The 26,780-nt window shown below is 44.2% G+C and overlaps 2 protein-coding genes across 6 annotated transcripts in view; one reads left to right on the top strand and one right to left on the bottom strand.

The window, feature by feature from the left end:
• Positions 1–22,979, top strand: part of sulf1 (sulfatase 1) — a 77,960-nt gene extending 54,981 nt beyond the window's left edge. For 2 of the 5 annotated variants that reach the window (XM_018673969.2, XM_051066876.1), the window contains exons 2-19: positions 383–685; positions 1,072–1,311; positions 1,913–2,064; positions 4,759–4,928; positions 7,789–7,939; positions 8,072–8,247; positions 8,419–8,547; positions 9,153–9,209; positions 11,525–11,651; positions 13,891–14,104; positions 14,654–14,900; positions 15,000–15,096; positions 15,205–15,299; positions 15,477–15,548; positions 16,343–16,515; positions 16,658–16,800; positions 17,087–17,210; positions 20,513–22,979. In XM_018673969.2, the coding sequence (XP_018529485.1) occupies positions 511–685; positions 1,072–1,311; positions 1,913–2,064; positions 4,759–4,928; positions 7,789–7,939; positions 8,072–8,247; positions 8,419–8,547; positions 9,153–9,209; positions 11,525–11,651; positions 13,891–14,104; positions 14,654–14,900; positions 15,000–15,096; positions 15,205–15,299; positions 15,477–15,548; positions 16,343–16,515; positions 16,658–16,800; positions 17,087–17,210; positions 20,513–21,441 (3,471 nt within the window). In that variant the 5' untranslated portion in view covers positions 383–510 and the 3' untranslated portion in view covers positions 21,442–22,979. Of the gene's footprint in view, positions 1–382; positions 686–1,071; positions 1,312–1,912; positions 2,065–4,758; positions 4,929–7,788; positions 7,940–8,071; positions 8,248–8,418; positions 8,548–9,152; positions 9,210–11,524; positions 11,652–13,890; positions 14,105–14,653; positions 14,901–14,999; positions 15,097–15,204; positions 15,300–15,476; positions 15,549–16,342; positions 16,516–16,657; positions 16,801–17,086; positions 17,211–18,821; positions 18,856–19,687; positions 19,739–20,512 lie in introns of all 5 variants that reach the window. The other 3 variants (XM_018673970.2, XM_018673971.2, XM_018673967.2) reach the window with 3 other exon arrangements.
• A 72-nt stretch (positions 22,980–23,051) lies between these two features.
• Positions 23,052–26,780, bottom strand: part of LOC108881803 (solute carrier organic anion transporter family member 5A1) — a 41,932-nt gene continuing 38,203 nt past the window's right edge. Inside the window, exon 10 of the mRNA XM_018673973.2 lies at positions 23,052–26,747. Coding sequence (XP_018529489.1) covers positions 26,290–26,747 — 458 coding nt within the window. The 3' untranslated portion in view covers positions 23,052–26,289. The remainder of the gene's footprint in view (positions 26,748–26,780) is intronic.

The following is a 26,780-nucleotide window of genomic DNA, read 5'->3' as shown; positions in this document are numbered from 1 at the left end:
TTTTTTCAGCTCAGGTCAGGAGAGTTGATGTTGAGGGATTTTTGTTTTTAGGAGAGAGCACTGATGGGGTTTCAGTCAGCACGCAACATGTGTTGGAAGTGCTGGGTAAGTTTTCCTTGGTGAACTATCAAGGGCTAAAGCGCGGAAGAATCTCTTTTGGCTTCTCTGTTTATGGATAAACTGTTGTGTTTGAGTGTGATTTGTGACCAGATGCACACAATTAATCTAAAGTAAATATGCTGAAATGTTCCTAGAGGGAATCTGGGCTTTGCTTTCTCTATTCTCTGTTCTGCTGCTATAAAAGTGCCCACTTTATTTCTCCTTCCCTTCATGTTCCTTTTTGTGATGTCTCCATGTGTTTTCTCCCTCTGTCTCCTCACAGTCAACCACGGCTGCAAGAGCTGCCCGGGTGTGAGTGAGTGGCCTGGCTGGACCTCCTCTCCTCTCCATTCATCCTCCCCCATTAATCCTCCCATCTACCCATCCTGTCTCCTGTCGTCTCAGGGCACCATGCTGATTCAGTGGCTGGCCTGCTTGGCCCTGCTGTTCCTGGACTGGGCTCCAGGCAGCTGGGCCTTCACCACCACCAGGGCTCAGGGCCTGAGGGGTCGCATCCAGAGAGACCGCAGAAACATCCGGCCTAACATCATCCTCATCATGACTGACGACCAGGATGTTGAGTTGGGTAAGACTGGCACACTTCCTGGTCTTCCTGGAATTCTATGGGCCCTATTTATTTTTCATTTGGGCCCTATTTTTTTCTTTACTTACAAAATCTTTGATACACTGTTTCTTACAGAAATTTACATGATTACACAATTTCTTTGTCTTTGAGGGTATTTGCATCAAGATTTATGTGGTCTTCCTCCACACATGAAATATTAAATAGAGGCCATAAGCTGGAGCTGAATGGCCATCTGGCTTATTAACTGCTGAATTCTAATTATTTTACCTCTTCAATTCAGTAGGAAAAGGTTAAGTAATGTAAATAGACTGAATTGTGTTTAATCAAGTAAATACAATTTTCTTGTTGAAAAAACTCAGCACTGATCTTCATACCCCACCCTCCAGGTTCTCTACAGGTGATGAATAAAACCCGCAAAATCATGGAAGACGGAGGCACCACTTTCACCAATGCCTTTGTCACCACGCCCATGTGCTGCCCGTCACGGTCCTCGATGTTGACGGGAAAGTACGTCCACAACCACAACACCTACACCAACAATGAGAACTGCTCCTCCCCTTCCTGGCAAGCTCAGCACGAGCCGCGCTCATTCGCTGTCTACCTCAACAACACTGGCTACAGAACAGGTTGGTGAATAAAGCCGTGCACACACACACTTAAAGTCAACAATCAGCATTAAAGGCCTTCTGTATGTGGCTCTGTCTGTAAGCAATGATGGTTCACCTCTATTAGATAGCATTTCACTTATGGCCAAGATACTGTCAGTCATTACCAGCTCAAATCTCCTCCCAACCATTCTATAGTTGCATTAGTAAGCTAGACTCCACCGCCCTGCCTGCCTGCCTGTCTGCTGTGAGAAATGCAAACACGGCCAGTGTGCCAGGTCGCTGTAGTGTCACATCAGACAGTGTCTGTGTGAGTGATGGGCAGGCGTTAGACTGGGCAGCTCAGTGGGGTCCTGTGGGCTGCAGCCATGGCCTGTGGTTTTCAAGCTGATGCGTTAGCCTGCAATTAGCCCTCTCTGGGACAGACTGGCTTCCTGCCCGGCCTATCCGAGAATGCTGCGCAGTGGAGCCAGGAGGAAAAAAAAGAGATGAGCAAATAAGCTGTGCATCACATAACATAACAGGCACACAGAATTAAGATTTTCACAGGAATAAGCAAACAAAACAAAACATGCATCGATGGCCTATTAAAAGAAACCCTCCTTTATCTCTCTTTCTGCAGCCTTCTTCGGCAAGTACCTCAATGAGTACAATGGCAGCTACATCCCACCTGGGTGGCGCGAGTGGGTCGGATTGATCAAAAATTCCCGCTTCTATAATTACACTGTCTGTCGGAACGGTTACAAGGAGAAACATGGTGCCGATTATGCCAAGGTATGTGTTCCCATAATTTCTAAAAAGGGACTATTAACTCAATCACTCATTTGTTTTCCCTTTATGATCCAATATAAAGACTTTGCTCGACAAATTGCAGGTTCCACTCACTTATAAATACAGACAGTGAAACACTTCACTTATCACAGCGTCATGATCCAGGCTGGCAGGAATTCTCAATCGAGAATTAAAGGGAATGGGCTGACTTGAGGTGGCGTCTGCTCTTTCTGAAGCATCCCTTTATTATGACGCACCTTACCTCAACAGACCCTGTAAAATTGAAGGATCTTTATGAGAAGCTGATGTTGCCTGTCATAAATACCACCCTGCACTTGTTTTTGTGTCTGTCTGTCTCCCCTTTTCTCCTTTCTTTTTGTCTTGCTATGAAGTTTTGCCGAATGATTTTGTGCTATAATACCACAATACAAAAAGAGGGGAAATTTCACTTTACCGCTGTCAGACTTTGGAGATGAACGCTGCGGTTACACTGTCTTTTTGTGGCTCTGGTTGGCATCGGTCATCAATCTTCCCCCAGATGTTTTTATAGGAACTGTCAGTTTGTTTTCTCAGCTCCAAGCCAATATCTGCCCAGGTAGCGTAGTCCAGGGGACATGAGGAATCCGTGAGGAGGGTTTATAGTTTGGATACACATCAAGTTTCGAGATGGCCCGTCCGAAAGATGGGCAAACAAATGCTTGGACTGCTATTCCTCTGCCAACTTGGACTAAGGTGTAAAGTTACCCACAAGCTTGAGGCCAAGGTGTTTACATGACATGGGCTTGGTCAGCAGATTGTGGTTTAAAACCAAATGGACACATTATTTGCTATTTACTGCCAAAACCCATCAACCTGCTACCGCTAGGTCAACCACAGCTCCTCTTTTTAGATTTACGCAGGGTGAGAAGGTCACAGTGTGTTCCACACTGAATGCAGCTGGCACACCAAGTCCTTGTGATTAGATGAGGCACTTACCCAGTGATTTCATCCAATTAGGTCCCATCTGATTTTCCATCTGTAAGAGGATGAGTTCATTGAGGTTAAGGCCTTTGTTAAAGACCTTTTGTGTGCGATCTAGTTTGAGAATATGATCCATACACTTTTTCTTCAAATTCCATGACAGAAGAGAAACAAAGCAGCATCCGTTGCAAGCCAGATGTAATGTTTCTGCTGCTCAGAGATCAAGCAGCTTTAAATTAATCTTGTATACTTGAAGCCACAACCCCCTGCTGCATTGACAGTCAAACTGTATAGGAAAAATTTCACAATCTCAATTTAAATGGAAGAATGTCATCTGGAAATTAAACCATGTGTGAATGAGTTTGTATTTTGTGATTGCCACTTAGTACCAATCATCTCAATGGTTCTGGGAAAAGTGATACTCCTCACCTCCCTGACTATTTTATAGCTGTTGGCCAGGCATTCCCCATGACACTGTCACTTCCTTTTGACCTGCCAGAGCCCTTAGCAGCGGTGGCTCACATTTTGGAGAGCTGGCAACACGGAGAAAACAAGTATGGCAACGCTTTGCCATGTGCACGCAATCACCAGCCTCCGTGGGCATTTGCAGCTGCCAGGCCATTAAAGCTGGCCCAGCTATAAAGCCTATTAATAGAGACAGGATGAATCAGCCAAACCCACATTTCAGGGAAATCACCCTTTACCCTTTCATTCTCAACCTGGCACTCCCTTCCGTATGTTGTATGCCAGGCAACAACAGTGGCATGCCAAAACTGCAGGTAGAATGGTTAATCTGCTGTTGGAAACTTGGCAAATGCTATTGTGATTTTAGTTCAGGGTGTGATCTACTGTACAGTTCAAAAACTCTGCCACGCCTGGAATAAAGGTTTTGATAAAATGTCACGCCATGTGGATTGTTTGATGTGACAATTTCACATTACCTGAGCCTAAGCTCTTTACAATAAATTACATTACATTTCATTCATTCATTTGCCCTTTTCTTGCTCATGTCTCTAGAATTTGAAAACCAGAGCCCTCGGGATCTCAGGGACCTCATGTCCTTCCCATCTCCTGTATACAACTCATCACTCACTGCAACTCATTTTTCTTGTAATTATCGAGGCTTATATCTTTTGAGGTTATTGTGTCTGATTTGTGTGTTTCCTTATCTCCTAGAATGAATCAGCAAGAGGGAAAGAAAAGAAGACATGTTAGGAGAAAAAGGGATAAAATGAAATGAAAAGCTAAACAGGAGAAAGAGAATGCATAGCCCGGAGAGAGAGTAGACGGTGGGAGCTGTCATAACAACATACCATTTGAGAGCGCCAGGCTCCTCTCACCATCAAGTGGTGTCACATTCAATAGTGCAGAGATTCATTGATGAGGCAACAGCCCATGTATTGTATACACATACACATACAGAGTCAAGCACGCACACTCGCATTTACACACACACCGGCAGGCTGCCAGGTGTTGACTCGACAGATTGGTACTGTAGTGTACTCAATGGCCCCAGTTCATATCCCCACTGGCCACTCTCCATTTATTTGAAAATGACTGGACGAGGGAAGCAACATGTCATGGTGATTGGACTGCGAAATGAGTTTTTATCAAAGCTCATGTTGTTTTGCTTCTTTCCCCCAATTCCACCTTCACTTTTTAGCCTTCTGCAAATGTGATTTTCAGGCTCCCGTCTGTAGCACTCATTAACGGTCTCGGTTTTGCTCTTCTTTCCAGGACTATTTCACAGATCTGATCACCAACGACAGCATCAACTTTTTCCGCATGTCCAAGAAGGTGTATCCTCACCGTCCCGTGATGATGGTTATCAGTCACGCTGCCCCTCACGGCCCAGAAGACTCAGCACCGCAGTACGCTGAGCTCTTCCCAAATGCTTCTCAGCACATGTAAGTGCATCCAGTTACATCCAGGCTCACATTATTACACACACACACACACACATACACACATACACCAGGGTGCCTACGTAGGGCTTTAAATCCTGTCAAAAAAAAAGAAAAATGAAGATTTAAAGTCCTTATTTGGAGATTTTATACGCAGATATTCTGGTACCTTTCATCTGCTGCTATATGGAATTTTTCTCGTTAGCATCCAGATTGAGTTTTTATGATTTGGTGTACCTAACATTATTACTGTAAGCATGCCCCTCAATCCCCAGTGATGACAGGTTGCTGAGAGGCCGACGACTCTGCAAGCATGAAATCAAAATGATTTATCATCCAAGAATAGCTGGGGCACATACCACGGAGAAGATCAGGGATAGCTTTTTTTTTTTTTTTTTTTTTTTTTTAAGGGAGCGCTGCACTCATGCCAAGCCCACATTGGCCTCCCACAACTCTCATCCCTGAGTCGAGGCAGCGTTGCAATACTCCGGGTTGTTCCATGGCAACATACCCCTGCCATCTCTCCCAGGGTGCACTACTCCACTGGGGGGGCGGGGGGTGGGACAGAGAGTTCAAGGCTGCGAGGCTGCCATTCATTTTCTTGCTCTTTTCCCAGTGCTCGTGTGTTTCCCCCACTCACTTTTCTGTCCCACTTAACATTCCCCCTCTGTCTGTTTGCTCTACCTCTCTGTCACTCTATCTGTATATCTCTGTTTCTGTCTGTCTCTTTATCTCTCCCTGTGCGTCTCCCAGTGTCTTGTCTCGTTTTCTCATCCCCGCTTGCTCTGCCTGCTCCCCCCCAGCCCCCCACCCCCCTGTGTAATTCGCAAAGGACTTCCTGACCCCGTCCATATCAATCAGTAGTTTTTTTTTTTTCCCCCGTGGCTCCAGGGACGAGAAGAATGCATTGTGTGCTCTGGAACACCCTTTGTGACATTATTAATTTATTTTTAGCCCGAGCCTCCGGGTGAAAGGGGGTGGAGCTGGGGCCCTGGGGTGGGGGTGGGGTGGGTTGACTAAAGGGGTTGCCCCAGTGATTATGTGTAGGTGCAGCATGTGTGGAATATGCGCCGTGGTTGCTGCGGCAGCACAGGTGGTTGGCATGGGCTGGGTGTTTGTTTTGATGTTTGTTGAAAACACACTTCCATAACAGATATGGAGAAAAAAAAATCCCCCACAGGCAGATGTTGTGGAACAAATTCTTTTATACATATGATTATGTTTTTGACGTTGTTCCATTTCGAGTTTGACTTGGTTCAAGGAGGTTTGGTATCCACTAATGGAAAGATAGATTTGTTGCAGATGCTATATACGGCTAATGCACAGAGTTGGGAAGAGACTGCGTGGCAGTAAAGGAGGAGTCTCCTCATAAATCAAATGAGCGTCTGTACTTTTGACAGCAACAATAGCAGGGGAGGGTTTGATGTTAATGTCATTAACATTCCTCACTGAAGGTGTTTTTACCCTGTCTCTTAGATGTAAGCCAAGCTCCTGACTTATTTTAAACACTATAGAAGTGGTGCAGTTTCTCAGTGGCATGTCTCCCTATAGCAGGCCGTGGATGGAAGTTATTTTGGTTGAAGCCTGACGAGTTGCTTCAGGGAATGTTGCTAATCCTTGTGCGGGATGTGTCTGTGTTAAGTTTTGTAAGGTCAGGAGGCATTCTTGGGTGAACAGCGGTCCCTGGGCTTCTGTAATCCAGGGCTAATACCACAAAACACTGACCTATATGTGACAGGTGGCAGGTGTGACCTCTCCTATGGACTGGCTTCATTCCACTGACCTCTACATTCCTGGTTCCCTTGTGCCCAGGGCCCCATACCTTGGTGGCCCATTGCCCAGAGACAGGTCCCTTTGTGGGGCTTATTAGACCGCCTGGCTAGGTGGGTGAAGAGTTCACTCTTCTCACAAAGCAGGCCTGAGGAAACGAGGGCAGAAGGCAGCTCACTCAGTCAGAGCAAAGCAGCTCCCATAGCAGGTCTTCATTAAGTAAGTCTTGATAGCAGCTGATTATTCAGGGGTAGAACCTGTTCGTTTTAAGTTAATTACTTATAGCAGATTGGAGATTATTGGTTACTGCCACGTTACATCCCAACACAACCAACTACAAAGTTGACTTAGATTCTGGTGCTTCCTACATATGGACTTACAGTATATTATTCACAAACTATTTTGCTTTGAAGCATTGAAACTTTGCTGGCACAAGGTCAACTTCATGTAGTGGTTTATGGTGTACCTCCCTCCTTTATTTCATAGCTGCAGACAGGTGAGCAGCTTCCCTCAGCTATAGCTCCACAAACGGGACTGCTCTGCTCGCCCTTTTGCTGTTTATCCTCTCTTGTTATTCTCCCATTTTAAATGACCATGACTTATTGAGTTTTTGGTCCAGAAGTTGTTGCAAACTTGACTTTGGGGCCTATTATTTTCTTAAGCATGTGCCAACCCTCAAATGACTTGTCTGTGCCAAGTGCGCAGTGGAGCAAGGAGACTCTCGTCTCTGTGTGAGGGGAGAGATGGTCGGAGAGAGGTGTGGAAAAACAGCGAAGGTGCTGGCTGCTGAGCATTAAGACATTTCCTTCGACAAACAGAGTAACTATTGATGCATGTCAAACACTATGGACAACTGTGGCACCTGTTACTGAGCAGTAGTTTGTGAAAAGTAGCAGACAGGTGTTTTTTGGCACCGTAAATGGGCTCTGTGTAGCTGTTATGTGCTCTGATAGCTCACATGTAGACAGACATCCATAAAGATTTTTCTTACTTCTGTGTGGGCACACAGAATGCATGTATGCTCCATCAAACCTACATACAACCAAACTTTTGACATTCCTGTGTCTTCTCTCCCTCCTTTGTGCTCTCCTAGCACCCCCAGCTACAACTATGCCCCAAATATGGACAAACACTGGATCATGCAGTACACAGGCCCCATGAGACCCATCCACATGGAGTTCACCAACTTCCTCCACAGGAAAAGGCTGCAAACGCTCATGTCTGTGGATGACTCAGTGCAGAAAGTAAGTCCTTTGTGTAATTATTTATCCACTTTTTAAAAAGGATTTTATCATCAATTGCTTTTTGGCATGTAGTTATTTTAAATATTTGTGTAGTTTACTTTCTGTCCTCTCATTGTCACATGCTTTACCCAGGTTTATGATATGCTAGAGGAAACTGGAGAGCTGGACAACACTTATATTATCTATACAGCAGACCATGGCTACCACATTGGTCAGTTTGGGTTGGTCAAGGGCAAGTCAATGCCTTATGACTTTGACATCCGTGTGCCATTCTTCCTGAGAGGACCCAATGTGGAGCCAGGGGCAGTGTAAGTACAAGTAACCTAACTAAAATCAAAGTTAACAACATACTGGTCTGTGTGTAACTTGATGTTCTTTATCTCAGTTCCTGGAACTGTATTTTTATTTGCTCAGGTTACTTACATTTTGTATGTGTTTCAGAGGATGAAGTAAACTTAATGTTGCATGTACCTCTTCAGAAACCCTCATCTGGTGCTGAACATTGACCTAGCTCCCACGATTCTCCACATCGCTGGGCTGGACACGCCTCCAGACATGGATGGAAAGTCCATCCTTAAGCTGCTGGAACAGGAAAGGACTGGCAATAGGTCTGTATGGGTCCGTCATGCCATGCTGTAATGGATATTATGTACAGTAATTGCATAGTGTGCATGATATGTGCAACAGTTCTGTTCATTGGCCCTTATTGAGCAAATGCAAATTTCCGTAGCCAAAATGAGCTGTGCACAAAGTGGGTTCAGGGCAATTTGGCGGATTTTCCTTGGCTGAGGGACTTTGGCTTGGATTCATTGAGGTTCATCGTATGAAGTTTCCCGTAGAATTTGTTTGCAAGTTGAATCATTTGTTTCTTTAGCAAACCCACTATACAAACAGTATCCAGTATGCATGCAAAATCATTGTTCTCTATTCTAGGCATTAAAAGGCACAGCTATTATTAATATATCTGTATAAAAGAGGAAAAGAAATCAGATCAGTCACATTGGAAAACATTTCCAGAGAAACAGAAAGGACTGGGATAACTCATTTAAAGCTCAAAGAGCATTTACACCATTCCCTTGAACCCACAAGGTCTTGAGCTCACTGTGATCAACTTCCATAATGTTGGCTAGCTGAGTGCCCGCCATGCTGTAGCCGATGGTGAGCGCGTAGGCCATATGAATTCTATAAACCTTGTTGCGTTTTGTTTTCCCAGATTCAAACCCAACCGGAAACCTAAAGTCTGGAGGGACACATTCCTGGTGGAGAGAGGGTAAACTGGAGTTCTTTATTCCTTTTCCACACCACAGGCACATCCATGTCATTGCAGAGCATTGTGTGTGTCACACAAACCTGACAAAACATTTCAGTGAACCCAAAATGTGCAATGGCTCAACGCGCGCTCCTTCTTTCCAGCAACGCAGCCGCTTTTCCCAGTTATTTGTTATCTGACAGACATTTCCTGACCACAGCCGTCTTGGAAGGCAGCGACGGTGGAAGAGGGTTGAAATATTCTAAGTTGTTTGGTAAAGCTATAAGCGTCTGGCAAATTATGACAGTTCACGCAAGAGGCGCTGACACATGTGTAACCAGGTCATTTGCTCATTTACAAGAAAAACAAGCAGAGCCTTTGTCTTCCGAAGGGGGCCTTGCATATATTGAGCACATGATCAGGGGCCCTAAACCTGACTTAGCCTGCTGTTCGTGCGCTGGCGGAGACAGACAGAAGATACATTTCAGTAACATGGGTACAGCTAGACACACGCAAAATAAACAAAGGCAAGCCAGGCTCAGGATGATGTTACCTGAGGAATGGCTGGAAGGCTCACACTCAATCCACTCACAGGACATGTCACCAGCCTTCCCGGTGCGGAATGCGGCAGCCAGGCCGCAGCCAACGCTCGACTGTTCTCTGAGACTGCTTTCTGCGCAGTGCACGCGCTCGCAGTACAGTATGTGCTCTCTCACAAAACCCCTGTCAGTTCTTTATTTAACCTCTCCTCTGCCGCCAGATATATGTTGCAGAAAATGATACCTTCAGCCTGACAGCTTGCTTTTGTTCACTTAACATGTTAAGCTGTGCTAATGCCAGGGGTATACTGACAGAAACCTGACAGCTTGGGGAGAAATAATCCCATCAAGCTTGTCTTCACATGGTACAGGTGCCCAAGAACAAAAAGGTTAAAATTAGATAAATAAGAAAGCAGGACATAGAGGTGTGAAGTGGGAAAGTAGTAACAGCAACACCAGATCTGCTGGTCGAGACCAGATTGTGCTGGCAGCGTGAGTAATGATACTGTATATTGCAGTATGTCACGTTCTCCCATACAGCTGCTGTTTTTCCCCACTATCATTTCCTCACAATCCCTATTTTTTTTCCCTATATCGCTGTCTTGGCCCTCCCATATCCTTTCCACTTATTTGCCAGCAACTGCGTCAACATCTGCAGACACGTATCCAAGAGCGCAAAAGGAAAAAAGAGCCAGTTAGCTCTGCTGCCGCACATGCAGATCAGTCTCCCACTGGGGTGTGTTTATGTGACAGAGGAACTAGCTGGTCTGTGGGTATGAAATGAAAAGAGCGTGACCTTTGACCCGTCTGGGCTTCAGCTCTTTTAATCCATTCTGCCGTTAATCAGCGCTGTTTATAAGGGCTGTCTTGCTTTGCGTGCTCGTCTCTAAATGCTGAGATTAGCCTCCACAGACCTTTCACTCTGTTACTCAGGCGCAGATGTAACAGCACGCACACACAGTAGCTAATGTTTTTTGGTACAGTTCTCTCACGGATCATGTGATGTGCTCTATGATTTAATATCCTCTCATGACCTCACTGTACTGTACCCCTGAGCCTGTGAAATGCTGACTGACAGCTGGAGACTGACTACGATGTTTGAGGATCCAATCGTCTACGTAACGCAGCCATCAGGGACTGACATCGACAGCAACTGTTAGCTCTTTAATCACCCGTGGCTAAAGGCTGGAGACTACAGCCAGGCCAGTGTGTGAACATTGGCTGTTCTTCCCCCCCGTCTGGAACGGCGTGGCAGACGGGAATCGGACAAGACAACGGCCCCACTCTTGAAAGGGGGACAGGTTGTTCTTTTGCTGCGTTGTCGCCGTCGTTCTGTCTGTGGGTCCCGAGCAGCCAGGCCATGTTGGCAGAGAGTCAGGGATACAGCAAGGGATGGGGAGGGGGGGGGGGTTGGCATGGCCTTAACAGAGACTCTGGCCAGTCCCTGTGGCGGTGGCAGAGGAGAAGGAGGCGAGCGCAGGCAAACGTGATGCCAAGCCGAGGTCAAACAGCTTGGAGCTGAGCACCGGTGTGAGGCTGAGCTGAGCTCCGTGCCCAGACCCTCTGGCACACGCAGATGCGAAATAACATATCCATTCACTGGCCAGGACCATGAGAAGCACACAGGGGCTGTGACAGAAAGTAAAAAACAGGAAACACTCTTAAATTGAATAACACTTTAATTCAGCTCGCTTTAGCACAGTAATACTTTAATAGTTTAATAGCATATTGACTCCCTGAATAAGTCAGTTTGTTGACAGTAATTTTCTCCTCATTGTTTTAACATGTGTCGTGCAGAAAGATCCTGAGGAAGAAGGATGACTCAGTGAACACTCAGCACACCAACAGCCTGCCTAAGTATAAGAAGGTCAAAGAGACTTGCCAGCAGGCCGAATTCCAGACACCCTGTGAACAGCCTGGACAGGTAAAACAAACACACCCATGTTCACACAAGAGAACTTATTTCTGCAAACCTTTGTGAGCAGAAATAAGTTCCCCTGATATTCACTGAGGAGAGCTGATTCAGTTCTTTCCCTAACAGTAATGAGTACCACTCTTGAAGTGACCTCCACGCTGCCTGTTGAACTGTTCCACAGAGCCGCAAGTGAAATAGTCATTTACAGTACATCAGTTGCTCTGTAATTGGACCCTTTTGCACCATTCTGTGGTGCATTAATTCGTTTGGTACTTCCCTTTCATCTGTGCCCATTAATTTTCTGGCAGACCAACATCCAAAGTGGTACAGTACGTGGCCTTGGAACAGACAGACCAGAACAATACAAATTGTTACAAGTTTCAGGTAGTGTTAAATGACGGGCAGAGTTTCTGAGGGGGTTTACTAATGCAATCCAGATCCATTTTATGGTCACATAAATGTGTGTTTGTAACAATCAGTTATTAAAGACAGCAAAGGAGCAATTCTAGTTGAGCTCAGAAGTGTGTGTTGGTTTGTGTGAATGCGTGTGAGAGCGTGGGTACAGTATTGTGTCTTCTTGTAGCTGTAACCACTTACAGTATACTTCATAATATGGTGCTGCATAGCATGAAGGATAAGATGTGGTCATAAATGGCCCGTCTGGCATGATTCAACATGGCCTCCCAGTGAGCAGCCTTAAAGTCAGTGGAGTGTTTCTTACACACAGCAGGCAAGTGCTTGATCCCCCTCTTCATTTCACTGTACTCCGTCTTATTCAAACTCTTCTTTTGTTGCTTACAAACATACAAGAAAAGCTAAATTAATCAGGTTAACAACAGGGTATATTTTATCAGCGGTATATTTTTATGCACTTATATACTAATTCTCTTCCCTGTCATAGAAGAAAACCTCGGCTCAAACCCAAGCACAAGTAGTTAAAGGGGTCCTCAAGGACGTGGAACCTCAGTCTTGAACCTGATGTAACTTAGACTGGGAGATTTTTTTGTTTTTGAAAAGCCTAAAGTTAATGCCCTTTGAATATGACCACATGGTCTTGGTTCAGACAGACTAGCTTTTTTTTTAAGAGCACAGACTCCGTTGTGTTTTTGTCACGGAGTTGTTTGCGGTCTTTTGGAATCGATCATGTGATAACGGTATGGGGTTTTGTTGTGGGCGCGCCAGACTCACTCACAAGGGACGTGGAGCGACCTCTGTTACTGCATGTTTTTGGGGGCACATGACAGTGTGAGCGACTTGTGGTTCTTTGGGTCTTCCACTCGCTCGCTCGTGTTTCAGCTTGCGTGATCGTCCATGTCTGCTCCCTAACCAACTACTTCCCTCCTCCTCCTCAGTTTCCCATCCATCTATGCTGTCCTGCTGCTGCTGCAGTGGTACTGTTGTGTCTTAAAAGCACTCACAGGAGGGAGGGCTGGACAGAGGGGGAGAACTATAAAGAAAGACAGAGATTGTTTTCATCCATGAGGGACAATATATCTCTCCCTTGTGTCATGTCTAATGCTGATATAACCACTGTGTTAGGCTCCTTGTCACTATATTAGCCTTCCAAAAGAAACCTGATTTGCCTTATGGCCCTTTGTCTAGACCCTCCTTCCCACACTCACCATTGCTCATCTGTGCTGTGCTCTGCAGATGTGTCTCCTCCATTTAAACAATACCTAACCAGCCGCACTACTCACAGCAATTAGCCTCAACTTTCTTTTCCTAGCGGGAATGGAGTGTTTAGAAAGACAGGATGTAGGCGAGTGCGTGGATCTGTATTTACACAATTTCGCTGGTGACGCACTTGGCACAGACGTACCCAGTGTGAGAGTGATAGGGGTTTCCACTTTGTCTTCTAGACACCAGACAGACCCAATTCATCTCATGTGGTCGTTTGGGTTTATTTTTCCTGCTGCTTTTGGATGCCATTCTTTCCCACAGGCTGCGATTTGCCTGATACGTCTGTCAGGAGCATGTGTTTCTCAAGGAGTTTTCGAAAATCACTACAAAACCAGAGGCCTTGTCGTGAAATCCGAGATTACACTTTTCGTATTGTTAACGTCTATAGTACTTCTTAGCAATGGCAAAAAAATTAGTTCATTGCTAAAGCGACAGGGCAAGTTGTTAAAAGGAATCAGATTAAGGACGCTCAATGGTTTTGATTTTCTGAGAATCCAGACAAAAAAAACTTACATGGGAATATTTTTTCTCCCTGTTTATTTCTGCTGTTCTTGGTTTTTGTTTGCAGAAATGGCACTGCGTGGAGGAGATCACAGGGAAGTGGAGGATACAGAAGTGTAAAGGTGGTTCCAAAGAGGGCTCCAGGAAAAGAGCCCGCAGCTTGAAGCCTCGCAGCAGTTACGACAACAGAGAGAGGGGCTGCGACTGCGGGGACGCTCTCTTCAAACCCTCCAGAGCGGAACGCCGCTCCCACCGACAGTTCTCTTCCTCAACTGGCCAGCGTGAGTACGAGTGGACAAAGGACACAAATATCTATTGAAAATCATTGTCAGGGTGTTCTTTCTTAATCAAATATTATATAAGAATATGCACTTAACTGAGGTGATACAGGTTATATAGGCTTCAACATACAGCTTTTTCTTAACTTTTAACATGGTATTGATGTCTGTGTCCTGATACCAGTTGGAGAAAAATAAGTCTGTAAAGGCCTAAGGCTCTCTGTAATGGGTTATTTATACTCTAAAGGGAGACAGATGCAGGAAAAAGCAAACATCCTGCAACAAGTCCTGGAATTTGTTCTGTGGATGCTGCGGATGTTGCTTTGTGTATCTGTGCTGGGATTGTGGTTTGATGCCCTCTAGTGTAGCTTGGAAAAGGTGCAACTGAAGAATGAATGTTTACTGCAATCATCCTTTAAAATGTACTCTTAAGAATGGACCAGAAATTATATAGGAGAAGCTGTGACAGTTGGATGCTGGGGTTTGGTTAATCAGAAAAACCTAAATAACTCAAGGGTTTTTTTTTTGTTGTTTTTTGTTGTTTTTTAACAGGTTTTCGGCCTCGTTTTGTCCACACCCGGCCCACCAGGTCTCTGTCTGTCGAGTTTGAAGGTCAGATATACGACATTGATCTCCAGGCAGACGATCAGTCAGCTGTCCGCCGCCGTGTCATCTCAAAGCGTCATCACAACCAAGAGAGCCCGGAGTTTGACCTGGGGACGGACGACGGCTCAGAGGAAATGCTGGCAGATGATACGAATGCAGTGGGATACCCAAACTCAGTCAAAGTCACCCACAAGTAAGAAATCAGTCTCTTTAAAATCTAAATCACTTTATTGAGTGTTGTGTGTGTCTGTCCAAAGGGGAGTGTGTAACTGTTCTTTTGCATTTGTTTCAGATGTTATATTTTGATGAATGATAGTGTCCACTGTGAAAGAGAAATCTACCAGTCCTCAAGAGCCTGGAAAGACCACAAGAGCTATGTGGACCAGGAGGTGAGTGCATAAAGCTCAAGTTGTGATTTTTACAGCACTTGTCCAGGTTACTCATTCTGTTAAAAGTCAAGGATTCGTCAAAATGTATTTGTTGCATTTTATTCCCAGATCGAAGCACTTCAAGACAAAATCAAAAACCTCAGAGAAGTAAGAGGCCACCTGAAGAGGACACGACCAGACGAATGTGACTGTGGAAAGAAGAGGTTAGCCATTCATCTTTCGCCTCAAAAATACTCTCTCTTCAGTCTTTAATGTTATTTCCATACAGATTGCAAATTATTTCTAGCTTGTTGTAGGCCTCAGGCCAAACCCTATTGGAGTGTACGGATAAAACATTTTCTTCTACGATCCTTAGTCTGTTTCTCTGTTTATAAAACCAGCTATTATAGCAAAGGAGAGAGAAACAAGGCAGAGAGATTGAAGAACAGGAATGATCAGCTCCATCCATTTAAGTGAGTGTCTCTTCCCCTTTAATTGTGGCCCATTTAATGTCACCCATTTCCTCATAAATTAATATTGACCGTAGAATCTGCAGCTGCTCAAGTGTGTAGATACTGTGTATTTTGATGCTGGATTTCTGCATGGTTTCTGCATGTCGGGTTTAAACATGTGACCTTTTCACTAAAGCTCACTCTCCTTCAGATCACCTTGTAGATCCCAGATGACCAGTCCAGCATGTGTGTGTGTTGTATGTGTGTGCTGTAATGACAGTGTTTGTGACCTTAAAACACACAAAGGTTTCTGAAGGAAGCATGTCATCTAGAAATTAGCAGTATTTAGTTCCTGAATGGAGTTTAAATGACAAAGCAGATGTATGGTCAGGGAACAATTTTGTGTGTGTGTGTGTGTGTGTGTGTCTGGAAGTGATTGAGTTGCATGGAAAGATAGAATGACTCAACAGAGGGGAAATCAGTCAGTCCCTCAAACATAGTGATCAACTTGCACCAGGAAACATTGGGAACAGATTATGCCAATACAAAGCAGCTGTTTTTTGGCAGTGCCTGTTGTGTGTTCAGGCAGGGGAGGAAGAGGGGACAGTGGCTAGAATGTCATCCCAGAGAAAATTGGACATAGTAAGAGCTTAAACATGAAAGTCAACAGACTGTCATATCCTGGCATTGGTGATGCCTTCTGGAAGTCCCCCCCCCCCAGATCCTCCGCTGCCATGGTTAACAGAGGGTTAGGGGCTGATGTCATCTTTGCATCCCGACTGTTTTGTAATTCCCTCACGTGTCTTCTCTGACAGGGAGGCAGCACAGGAAATAGACGGGAAGGCCCAATTGTACAATGAGATCCGAAGGCGGAAGAAGGAAAGGAAGGAGAAGAAGCGGCAGAGGAAGGGAGACGACTGCAGCCTGCCCGGCCTCACCTGCTTCACACATAACAACGACCACTGGCAGACTGCTCCTTTCTGGACATGTGTGTATATTAACCTCAACCTCCTCACAGTACAGTACAGTTACATATGTTACAATGTGTTTTCCAATGAGGCAACAGTTTCTGAGTCTATTCAGACATTACTAGTTGCAGTAAGACTGACTGACTCTTCATTACTGTCCAGTGGGTGGATTCTGTGCGTGCACCAGCTCCAACAACAACACCTACTGGTGCCTGAGAACCATCAATGAGACCCACAACACACTGTTCTGCGAGTTTTCCACTGGCTTCCTGGAGTACTTTGACCTCAACAGCGACCCGTACCAGGTGGGTGAACATCTGTCTACTGTCTTTCAGCTATGCTTCCTGTCTCGTGTCTGTCTGCTCTCCCTCTCTTTCCCTCTCTTGAACCGTTTTCATTGGCTCATGCATAATAAAACTGAAGCTTGTAAAAGCGCCTCGTTAGTAATTTTAAGGTTTTTATGTGTGGGACAGCAACATGCAATTATATCCTGCTGTTTTTAGGAGACATACACACTTCCAACTATAACATCATGGCACTAAAACAAGTTTGTTTTTTTTTTGTGTATGTGTGATTGTGTTAAATTTGCAGCTGACCAACGCAGTGTATGCAGTGGACCGAGAGGTACTGAATTCGCTCCATGCTCAGCTCATGGAGATGAGAAGTTGTCAAGGGTACAAGCAGTGTAACCCTCGACCCAAAGGCTTAGACACAGGTAAAACACACACTTTCAGCCTGTTGATTACTCTTACCTCATCGTTCTAAAACATATAGTGAGATGGTTGGATCTATGGACTGATGCACTGGGTTTAGTGGTAGTTGTTATGCCAACAATGACTGAAACAGATTCTACACATAGGAAGAATTGGAGTGAAGTTGAAAGGTGAAACAGTTAACATGTGTAATAGATTATTTGTTTGAGTTAAAAGAAAGCTTTATACCAAAGTCTTAGTTATGATATGGTAGATTTCAGTCTAATCTTCTGCCGTGTTTTGAATCTGTTTCGGTCTCAGTGGTGTGTGTGTTTGCACATATCTGCATGCTGCATGTGTTTGGTGACTCAGTGATATATGCTTGAATTTCAGGTGGAGGTCAAGGAATCATCACTGAGTCTTTGTGTGTCCTTTTGTTGATGTTTGTTTGATGTGTTCCTCAAAAATGTCACATTTACACACTCACTCACACACACACACACACACACACACGCACACACGGGCTCCTCTTTTCTCAGCCCAGGACCTTTCACTCTTCTGGAATACCCCCCTCCCCTCACATATACAGAGATGTAGCGTTCTGAATTACAGTATAGTGCAGTCAGTACAGTGAAAATAAGGCCATGTTACAGTTGTGCATCCTGGCCATCTTCCCCTTTGTGACTCACAGAGTGTTAGAGATATTATTTGGAGGATGTTGTCATCACAGCAATTGAGGCTGTCGTTTTATTTGAGCCTGTCATGCATTACTGTTATAATCAGCCACAATATTTTTCTTTTTACTACCACCACATGGTCCAAGCATCCTTACAGAGCAGACATCTCAGCGACAGAGGTGGTTAATAAGTAATGTCATGATGACCTAAGCCCGTAAGGCCGAGCCGGAGCGTTCGTGTGTGGCACGAACCGGCTGCGTTGTTTATGTCCCGAGGATAAAAACTTCATGTCTGTAATTACCAGCTGGAGAGTGGAGCAGTGGAGCGGCCAAAGCTGCTCTGAGAAAACTGATTGTGTTTCAGTGCTGGCATGCCGGACTTGTCAAAACCGTGCCAACACATGTCACATAGCAGCCTAAAATCTCTTACTTGCACTGGCTGCCCTCGCTCGGGTGCAAAGCCAGCTCCGTGAACCACTGAATTTGCTGTTGTGGTTACATCAAGTGATGTTTTTGTTGGAGAAATAGATTATTAAAATTTAACTGTGGGATGAAATGGATCTAGCAGTTACTTGCATCTATTTGTGGAGTGTGACTTAACCCTCATTATCACCTGACTGGATAACCTTGTGTGTTTTGCTTTTGAAGGGGGAAACCCAGTTGAACTCCCCGCCCTCAAAAACCACTTGACTCTGATTGCTCATCATCTCTTCCCATCCAGACCCAATCATACGACCATTCAGACTTTTCCTCCCTGTTTTCCTCCTCCTCAGTCAAATCCAAACCTCTGTTCTCCTCATTCCCTCCCTCTGATCATCCAATAATTGCATTTCTCCATAGGGAGTAGCAGCTGTGCATGAAGAAATCTCCAGTGTGAATGATCTTTTTATTTATCTCCCTCTCACATCTCTTTTGAATCAAAGCATTAACAATCGATTGCTTCTATTTTTCCGATCAGGAGGTAAAGATGGAGGAAGCTATGAGCCACACAGGTATCCACCAATTTTTGTTTATCTTCAGTGGCTTTTTTTTTTTCTTTAACACCTGCATGGGCTGAATTGCCTCATTCCCACTAATAACATCCATCCGTGGAGTGCCAGGGGCGCTTAATGTGATCTGTGGCTGCATGCTGGGGACACGCTAACAAATCATAACAGAAGTTTTGTTTCTTTTTTTTCCATTAAAGCAGCTTCATTTGTTGTCACCTCTGTGCACACAGTCTGCCTTTGCCTTTCATCTGCTGTGTATCATCAGCCTGCAGCTATTTGAACACGTAATCAGCAGCTAAGATTCTCTGCCGCATATTTTCATACCTTTGCTTGAGAGTGCAAAATTTACAGCAGTTGCCCGTGTTTAAATATGGACTCAAAGTTGTTCCTTTTTAGCTTAGCATGGCTAAAGAAAAACATGAAGAAGTCAGAAAAGGAGGTGCTGAATATGGGCTTCTACTTGAGACCAACCTGAGCATCAAGTGCACGTGAATGACAATGCATGATAACTGTATCATCCCCACTCATGCATCACATTCTACACAAAAGCTTAAAGGAGTAATTAGACATTTTAGGAAATAAGATAGTAGGAAAATTCCCCAAAATGTCCAACTACTCCTTTAATATCACCCTCCATGCCATGTCAGCCATACCCACAAATATAAACAGTCATTATCACATTAGTGCTCCAGTGTTAACATGACATCTCTCATATTTGCTCATGGCCATTATTAGCTAGTGGTAGAATGGACACTTGAGTTGCTGTGACAATCTCTGGTCCTCCCACTGACCTCTGACCTTTTTTGACCTCTGTTTCTGGCACCTGCTTAACCAGGCAACAGCAGCATCGAAAGTGGTCAAAGAGGAGACCAAGCCTCTCCTTCCTGTGAGTCCCCCAAAGCCTACGTCAAAACCATCTCCATCCTCTAGCTGCAGTAGTAACAAGAAAGCTGATCTTACAAGGGAACCAAAAAAGTGGCGCTGATACTTCTTTCTCCTCAGTTTTTTTTTTTTAACTTGCAGACATCAAAACTGAGCCAGACAGTGATTTTAGCCTTTCACTGCCTTTGTTTCTGATAGCATTTTGAATTTCCTTTATCTTCTCTTTTCTGAGGATACACCATTCAGCAGCAAGCTCATTTTCTCTGGTTTTTTTTTTGTTTGTTTTGTTTTTTTTTTTTTGCTCCTGAGCATCTTGTTTTGTCATTCACTTTTTTTGTTTGTTTGTTTCCTCTGCTGTTAAGTTCTTTTGTTCCAGGTTGCCTGACTTTTGCATTTCAATCCAGTCCAGGCCTATCATTAACTATGCCATTACATTTTTCTTGTGCAGTTTAGTGTGTTAGTCTATTATGATGGTTCATGAAATATTTTTCTTTTCAGTCTGTCCTTCTAATGCAAATTCCTAAGGCAGCATGTGTTTGCACTACTCATGGCTTGAGCTTGAATGTGGATGCTGTGTTTATCTAGTTTATCTAATGCTGCTCTGAAGTGTGTGTGAATGTGTGTGTGTTGCTTGGGGCTTCAAACCCCATGGAGCTGGCTGCTTTAGTGAGAGGCGGAAGCTGGGCATTACTGCATGCTGTCTGAGTAAACCTGAAAAGAGCCCTCTGTTCTTTCTTCTCCACATCCTTACAGTCTTGTGTTTCTTTCTCTCTGGCAGCACACAGCCAATATGGGACGGACGACAGGGTTAAGCTGCCCAACTTGACAGACGAGGAGGTGAACTGGCAGGGACTGGAGGATCTGTATAGCATTAACGAAAGCCTTTATGAATGTAGGCCTGACTACAGCCCCAGCCCAGACAACTGGGCCAACTTCCAGAAGGATGTAGATAATATGTTTGCACTGCGACACGTTTTTAACAAATTCAACCGAACCCATAAGCTTGACGACTCCACCCTGCCAGAGCTGGGCTCCGGGGCCGGGGGTGGAGGCTTTGAAGAGGGCAGCGGAGAAGAGCTGGCCTCAGCCAGCGACGTCTGGCCGGGCCCGGCTGCAGAGGCTCGCCTCACCACCCCCGCCCCCAGCAAAACACCATCATCAGCGCCACCCACACCCAGGCCCATACCAGAGAGGAAGCTGGAATCTGTTGTCAACGACCTTCCTGAGAGGCTCAAAGACAGACCTGGGGTGTCTGTCATGTCAGCGTCACCGGTGACAGTGTCATCATCAGGTCCAAGGAGAGACAAGGTCGTCTTCCAGAGCGACATGTGGGCACAGCAGCTGGAGGACTTGGAAGGTCAGATATTCAGCGGGAATGGACTGACAGAGCTGGAGACGCGGCACTACAACCAGATGGAGCTGGGCCTGGGCCATGGAGAGGCAACCGGCCCTCAGGGTCTTGGCCTGGGCCTGGACCCCGAAGAAGAGGAGGACATTTTCCAGGCCCAAGGCTACCTCCCTTTCTCCCCCCAGACACTGAGGCCCAAGGTGCAGGACAGCACCACCGGGAGCCCCACCACCACACAGACTAGCACCCCGCGCAGTGTCGGGGTGGTGCTGCAGACGCTGCCTCAGTCGGCGCTGCCCCTCACCTTGGACTACGAGGGCAGCGGCTCTCTGCCTCAACCCTCCAATCAGACCCTCTGAGGCAGGTGCATGCACCGGGCCAGCCGGCCAATGAGCTGCTGGTCGCCACAGAGTCACAGAGACAGTGATTGGGAGATGAGCTTGCCAAGAGCAATGGCGAGTGATGCCACCTCAGTCAGTCAGAGTTGTATAATGAGTATTAAAATTATTGTTTATTTTTTTACAGGTGCCTACATTTATTAGTAAACAGTGTTATGTTTTCTGTTTTTTTTAATATATATATTTAGAAAAGAAAAAGCCTTAATGCAGCTAAACATAAGTGTTGGGAGTAACTATGATTAATTCCATGCAGATAACATCATTGATGCTTTTAATATGTTTTTATGAAAGACAAGTGTGAGTGGTGCAACCATTTAAACATCTGAATGGATGGTTAGCATTACTCAGCCTTAGGTAACAACAACAACAAAACAATCTATTAATCATAAACCTTCCCTTTTACAGGATACTCCATCGGAATAGTGACCACTCACCAATTAGATAATGGCAAAAAATTACCCCAAATGCACTTTTGACCCTTTCCACATTATGACCCTCACCCTCCACTGCTTGTGGTGTTGAAATTTGTGTCAGTTTTTTCTTTTAATATAATTATTTCGACTGAATGATTTCAAAACTAAGACAAGAATTGACTTGTCACTTATGAAAAAGTTGTAGAATCAACATAACATCTGCTTTTATTTTTAAATATTTTCAACTTTTCCAAATGAGAATATTTTTAGCCTTTTCTTAACAGGCTATTATTGCCATATTAAGAAAAGGCTAAAAATACACAATTATAATGGTTAGACAATCATGGCACAGTTTACCAGTCAGTTCAGTATATATTTGTAACTGACAGCTTGACGTTATCGGAATTATCCAGCTGCAGCAAAAAAAAAAAAAAAAAAAAAAAAAAAAAAAAAAAAACATTTGATACTCTACGCAGGCAAGAAAAAAACACCTGGAACTGGCGTTTATTTTTCTTGCTAGAGCACTATTTACTGATTAGCTGCACCAGCTCTGACTTTGCAGAGTTGCACATTTGTCACCGTTCACAGCTTTTTGTTTTTTAACATAAATTGAAATTATCCTTACTAATCACAAGCAAATGCTTACACAGTCACCTGGGGTTAGAAAATGTTCGTTGTGTAACTTTTTTTCTTGGAAATGTCACCAATTAATCTTGTGCTGTATGACGTAGTGCTTTGATAATCCAGAGTATAGTGTTGCACACAGCCAATTCATTTTGAATGTAACTGTATAGTCCCTTAAAACTGGTTATAATGCAGCACACTGTGCCACAGCTTTGTCAGTAAAATATTCAGCAAGCGCTGCATTAAGCTAAGAATTACAAGGACTCTGAGGGCAAAATTTTTTAAGCTTTCTACCAGCAGTTCATCTCTAAGCAACCGAGATGGAACTTCTGGTTAGAAACAGGTTCTGGAAAAAACCTGATGCTATCCTTTTTTTTCTTAACAGTGTGTGTAGAAGTGTTAGAACAACTGTGGTTTCAGGAAAGCCATGAAGCTGTTAAGAAATAAACCCTTTCAACCTTCCTCAGTGATGTTTCGGCCTCAAGTGTTGTCACGTAAACAGACCTTTGCAATAATTCAGTCGAGACAAGTGGATCGTTTTTCTTCCATTTTTAATGACAAATATCAAGTATTCAAGGCATTTGTAAACCAAGTGTTCACAAACATCAATTGGACTTCTGCTCCTGAGGAACACAAAGCGATAAGAGCTTGGCTTTCAGAAAACAGCTTCTGTTCTGTTCACTTTCAGTTTCAAACACTGATGAAAGGAAAAATGTGTTAAAGCAAATCTTACAGTCAACCAGAAGTTGCCTGTGTCAGTAGTAGTAGCAGTAGGCCGGGCAATTTGAACAGCAGGACACTGAATTCCAAGTAGTGGGTGTACAGTACAGTTAAATCCTTGCATTTACTGTGTTATATGATCTGTGTGGCACTGTTGGATGATTCTCTACCCCTTTTAGCAAAGAGTGCACCGTTTGGTTTACTTCACCTCATTGTTTAGATGGAGATGGGACAATTTTGACAGCCTAAAATACTTGAGGAACTTATTGCTTTCACAGGATTAACCCTTTTTTTAATTTAGAAAAAAGGCAAATATATTCATTTTAAGTTTGTTCACAAGGTAATTTACCAGACTTTTTTAGGCCCAGAAGAGTTTCATTAGAATTCATAACATTTAGTGAATGGAATAAATGTTTAATTGTTAGCTGACTCAGCAAGCATCACTTAAGAGAGTGTAATAAATGTGGAAAGGTAGAGAATCATCACAGATAAAGAGAAGGACATTCTGAGTAGCACAACCTCAGCTTCTCAAATGAGCTCAATTGTGTAGTCCTCTTGACAGAAAAAAAAACTTGCAATAACCCAACTCCCTCCCCCCTATGGTATAATCTGAACTCAACCCTTCCCATGTGAATAATACTGTTCAGGCACCGCGAGACAAATCCACTGTTTGTTTGTTTTTTTTTTGTAGCTTTAAGTTTTATTTTTTCCTTTTTAACTACAATGCCACAGGTTAGTTCATAAATATGCTTCTAACTATGTGTGAACTCTATAATACGCTTCATTTGCTTTGTCAATATTTACACGATGATCACTTATGAATATGTAATTTGAGGTACTAAGTCACAATAATACTAAAATTAGTCACTGCCATTTACCACGTGATAATCTTTACCTGGCAGAATACCATGAAACTTGGCCAGAAATGTTAACTTTTAAAATGTTTTCACTGCATCTGCATCAGATTCGCCATTTCTTTGTAAACGTTTAATAACTAAGATGAATTCATACTGATTAGAATATAAAATACAATAACTTTATTAGACTTATCTTATATCTTCCCTCACCAAAGAAAAAAATACTTACTAAAAATTCTTTTTTAAAACATGTGCCACTGAATTTACTTTTTGTATGCACTTGATATCTAGTTTTCTAACACAGAAAAAGGCCATATTATCACCTCCTTCATGTCTTTCCAAACTCCATAAGATCCTTTAGGTACAACATGAGCCCAGGGTAAAAGGAAATTAGACAGTTCTATTAAAACATGGCATCAGCTAACAGTTAAGGCTCATGCAAGCAGTTTTAACATGCCTCTGTTCAGACCCATAAATCTGACTCGTGCCATGTACTTAAAGTTGCGTGGACTTCACCACCAAAGTTGCAGACAAAATGTAAAAATTGGATTCAGTCACATGACCTGCACAGTAAATGTTAAAGACAGCAGGTCGCATTTTGCTCAGGTATATCTTTGGGAGCGCTAAATTCAGTGCAGTGATTAAGTTTAACAATTAACCTTTTAACCAAAGGATTTCATAGTACAGTAGGTCTGACAAACAGCAACATTCACTGGCCTTCACACAATCATCTCTCTGTCCAGTAGAGGGCCCCAAACACCCAGGAACTCAGATTTTAGATTTTACTCTTGCTGATAAAAGGGGGAGTTCCATGTTTCACATGCTTGCTGCACTACTTCTTTAAAAGCCTAGACTACTAGATAACTACTATGTACATCTGATGACCATTAGAATGGAGAAGCCATTACAACACAAAGCCAAAATGATGCATCGTTTTTATCTGCTGTCGACTGTTTGCAATAGATTAGCTACAAATCATTTCACCTTGAAGAAGTTGCATTTAAATGGGGGGGTTCTGATTTGTTTAGAAAACAGCAGTTTTGCCACTTTTTCCTTTAAATCTCCTCTCCAGTTTCAGATATGTTCACATCTTTAGGACACAGTAGCTTCAGCACATGGTCAGAGATGAGACACCTTTCCTGTTACTTTCTCCTGTTTCTCCTGAATTGTTACAGATTGTAATAATAATGTAGTGTGACGTGTGTTGAAATTTATGATTTCTTGCTCACTGTCAAGACTCATTGTAAAAGTCATTATACACTGTACCATTGGTGCTTGTCGGCTTTAAGCTACATGGTTACCTTGCCAAAGTGAGAAACGTTTGACGCAATGACTTGAGATCAGTGACAACTGTTGCCAGACACAAAAGCAGAGGGCAACAAAGTAGAGTATTGTCACTCAACTGAGAGGACAGTGACTGGCTTTTCGGTAGCTAGCATTTACCCTGGTAGCTAGCTTTGAATACTGGACTGGCCGAGACAGCCTTAGAGGCACTGTTACGAAAAAAGAGAGAAAAAAAGTGAGGATTTAAAAAAAAAAACAAAAAACTAAAAATAGTCAGTTTTGAAGATGCAAACAACACATTAACCAGACAGACCAGGAATGGCTCAAATACAAGAGAGAGAAATAGGGCAGATATGTTCACAGCTCACTGTAAGGAAAAACTGGATTCTGAATGAGCCGACAACATTGTGGTGTGTGTGTATTGAGCAGAGAAGAAGAAGAAAGAGGTACAGATGTAGAATACAGAGGGAGCTGTACAGTACTGAGACGGGAGGAGCTGTACATAGGATCTTGCATAGTACAGGTTTGTCAGTTGTGCTTTAGACGGCGTGTTGATCATGACTCATCTGTCCGTACAGAGATTATAATGCCCTGCCCTTTAACAGTAGCACCATGTGATGTCTTTACATCATCCAATCCTTGAAGCAGAGGTGTGACCTTCTATGTGGCTGCAGCTGATGATATGCTCGGAGTAGAAGAACATCTGTCAGTTTCCTGTTTTCATAAACAACAATGAGCAGCCCTTTAAAGTATGGTGGGCATACATACGTGTGTCTCTGCCTGTCAGTCCTACAGCAGCACTGGAGACTGGCCTGGTCTGATTGGTGTAATGCAGACACAGACACTGTGTGGAGACACAAACAGGAAGGCACATGTCACAATGAACCCTCAGAGGGAGGCTTGGCGTGCTCTCAGACGTGGGCGGAGCCTCTGTGGTGGTGCGGCAACAGGATGGGCGGGGTTATTGCTTTGAGGGCGTTGCCGGGGCAACTGAGGCTGCTGTGGCCGCGGTTGAGCAGCAGGGCGGCCGGTGGGTCGGGCCGGGGCGGGATGAACACGGGGCAGGAGCGGGTGCGGGCGTGGCTTTTCTGGCCCCCGGCGTGGCAGATGAGCTCGCTGACGGTGCCCAGCGGAGGCAGGTGCTGGCGCCAGCGCTCGGCCCGGTCCTCCTTGTGCTTGATCGAGTACCAGGTGAGGAAGATGAAGACGAAGCCGACGAACTTGAGGCTGGCGGCCAGGCCGAAGTAGACGAAGCGGAACGAGGTGACGTCGTACTCCCAGCAGGAGCCGTGCACGCCGCAGTCCTGCTGCCACAGCATGCAGGTGGTGTCGATCACAGCACCGAAGTAGATGGGCGTGGGGATGTAGGCTGCAGAGGGAGAGACGAGTTGTGAGTATATTT

Source organism: Lates calcarifer, linkage group LG24, assembly GCF_001640805.2.
Source record: "Lates calcarifer isolate ASB-BC8 linkage group LG24, TLL_Latcal_v3, whole genome shotgun sequence".
Classification (NCBI taxonomy): domain Eukaryota; kingdom Metazoa; phylum Chordata; class Actinopteri; family Centropomidae; genus Lates; species Lates calcarifer.
This window is presented reverse-complemented; position numbering and strand designations above follow the sequence as displayed.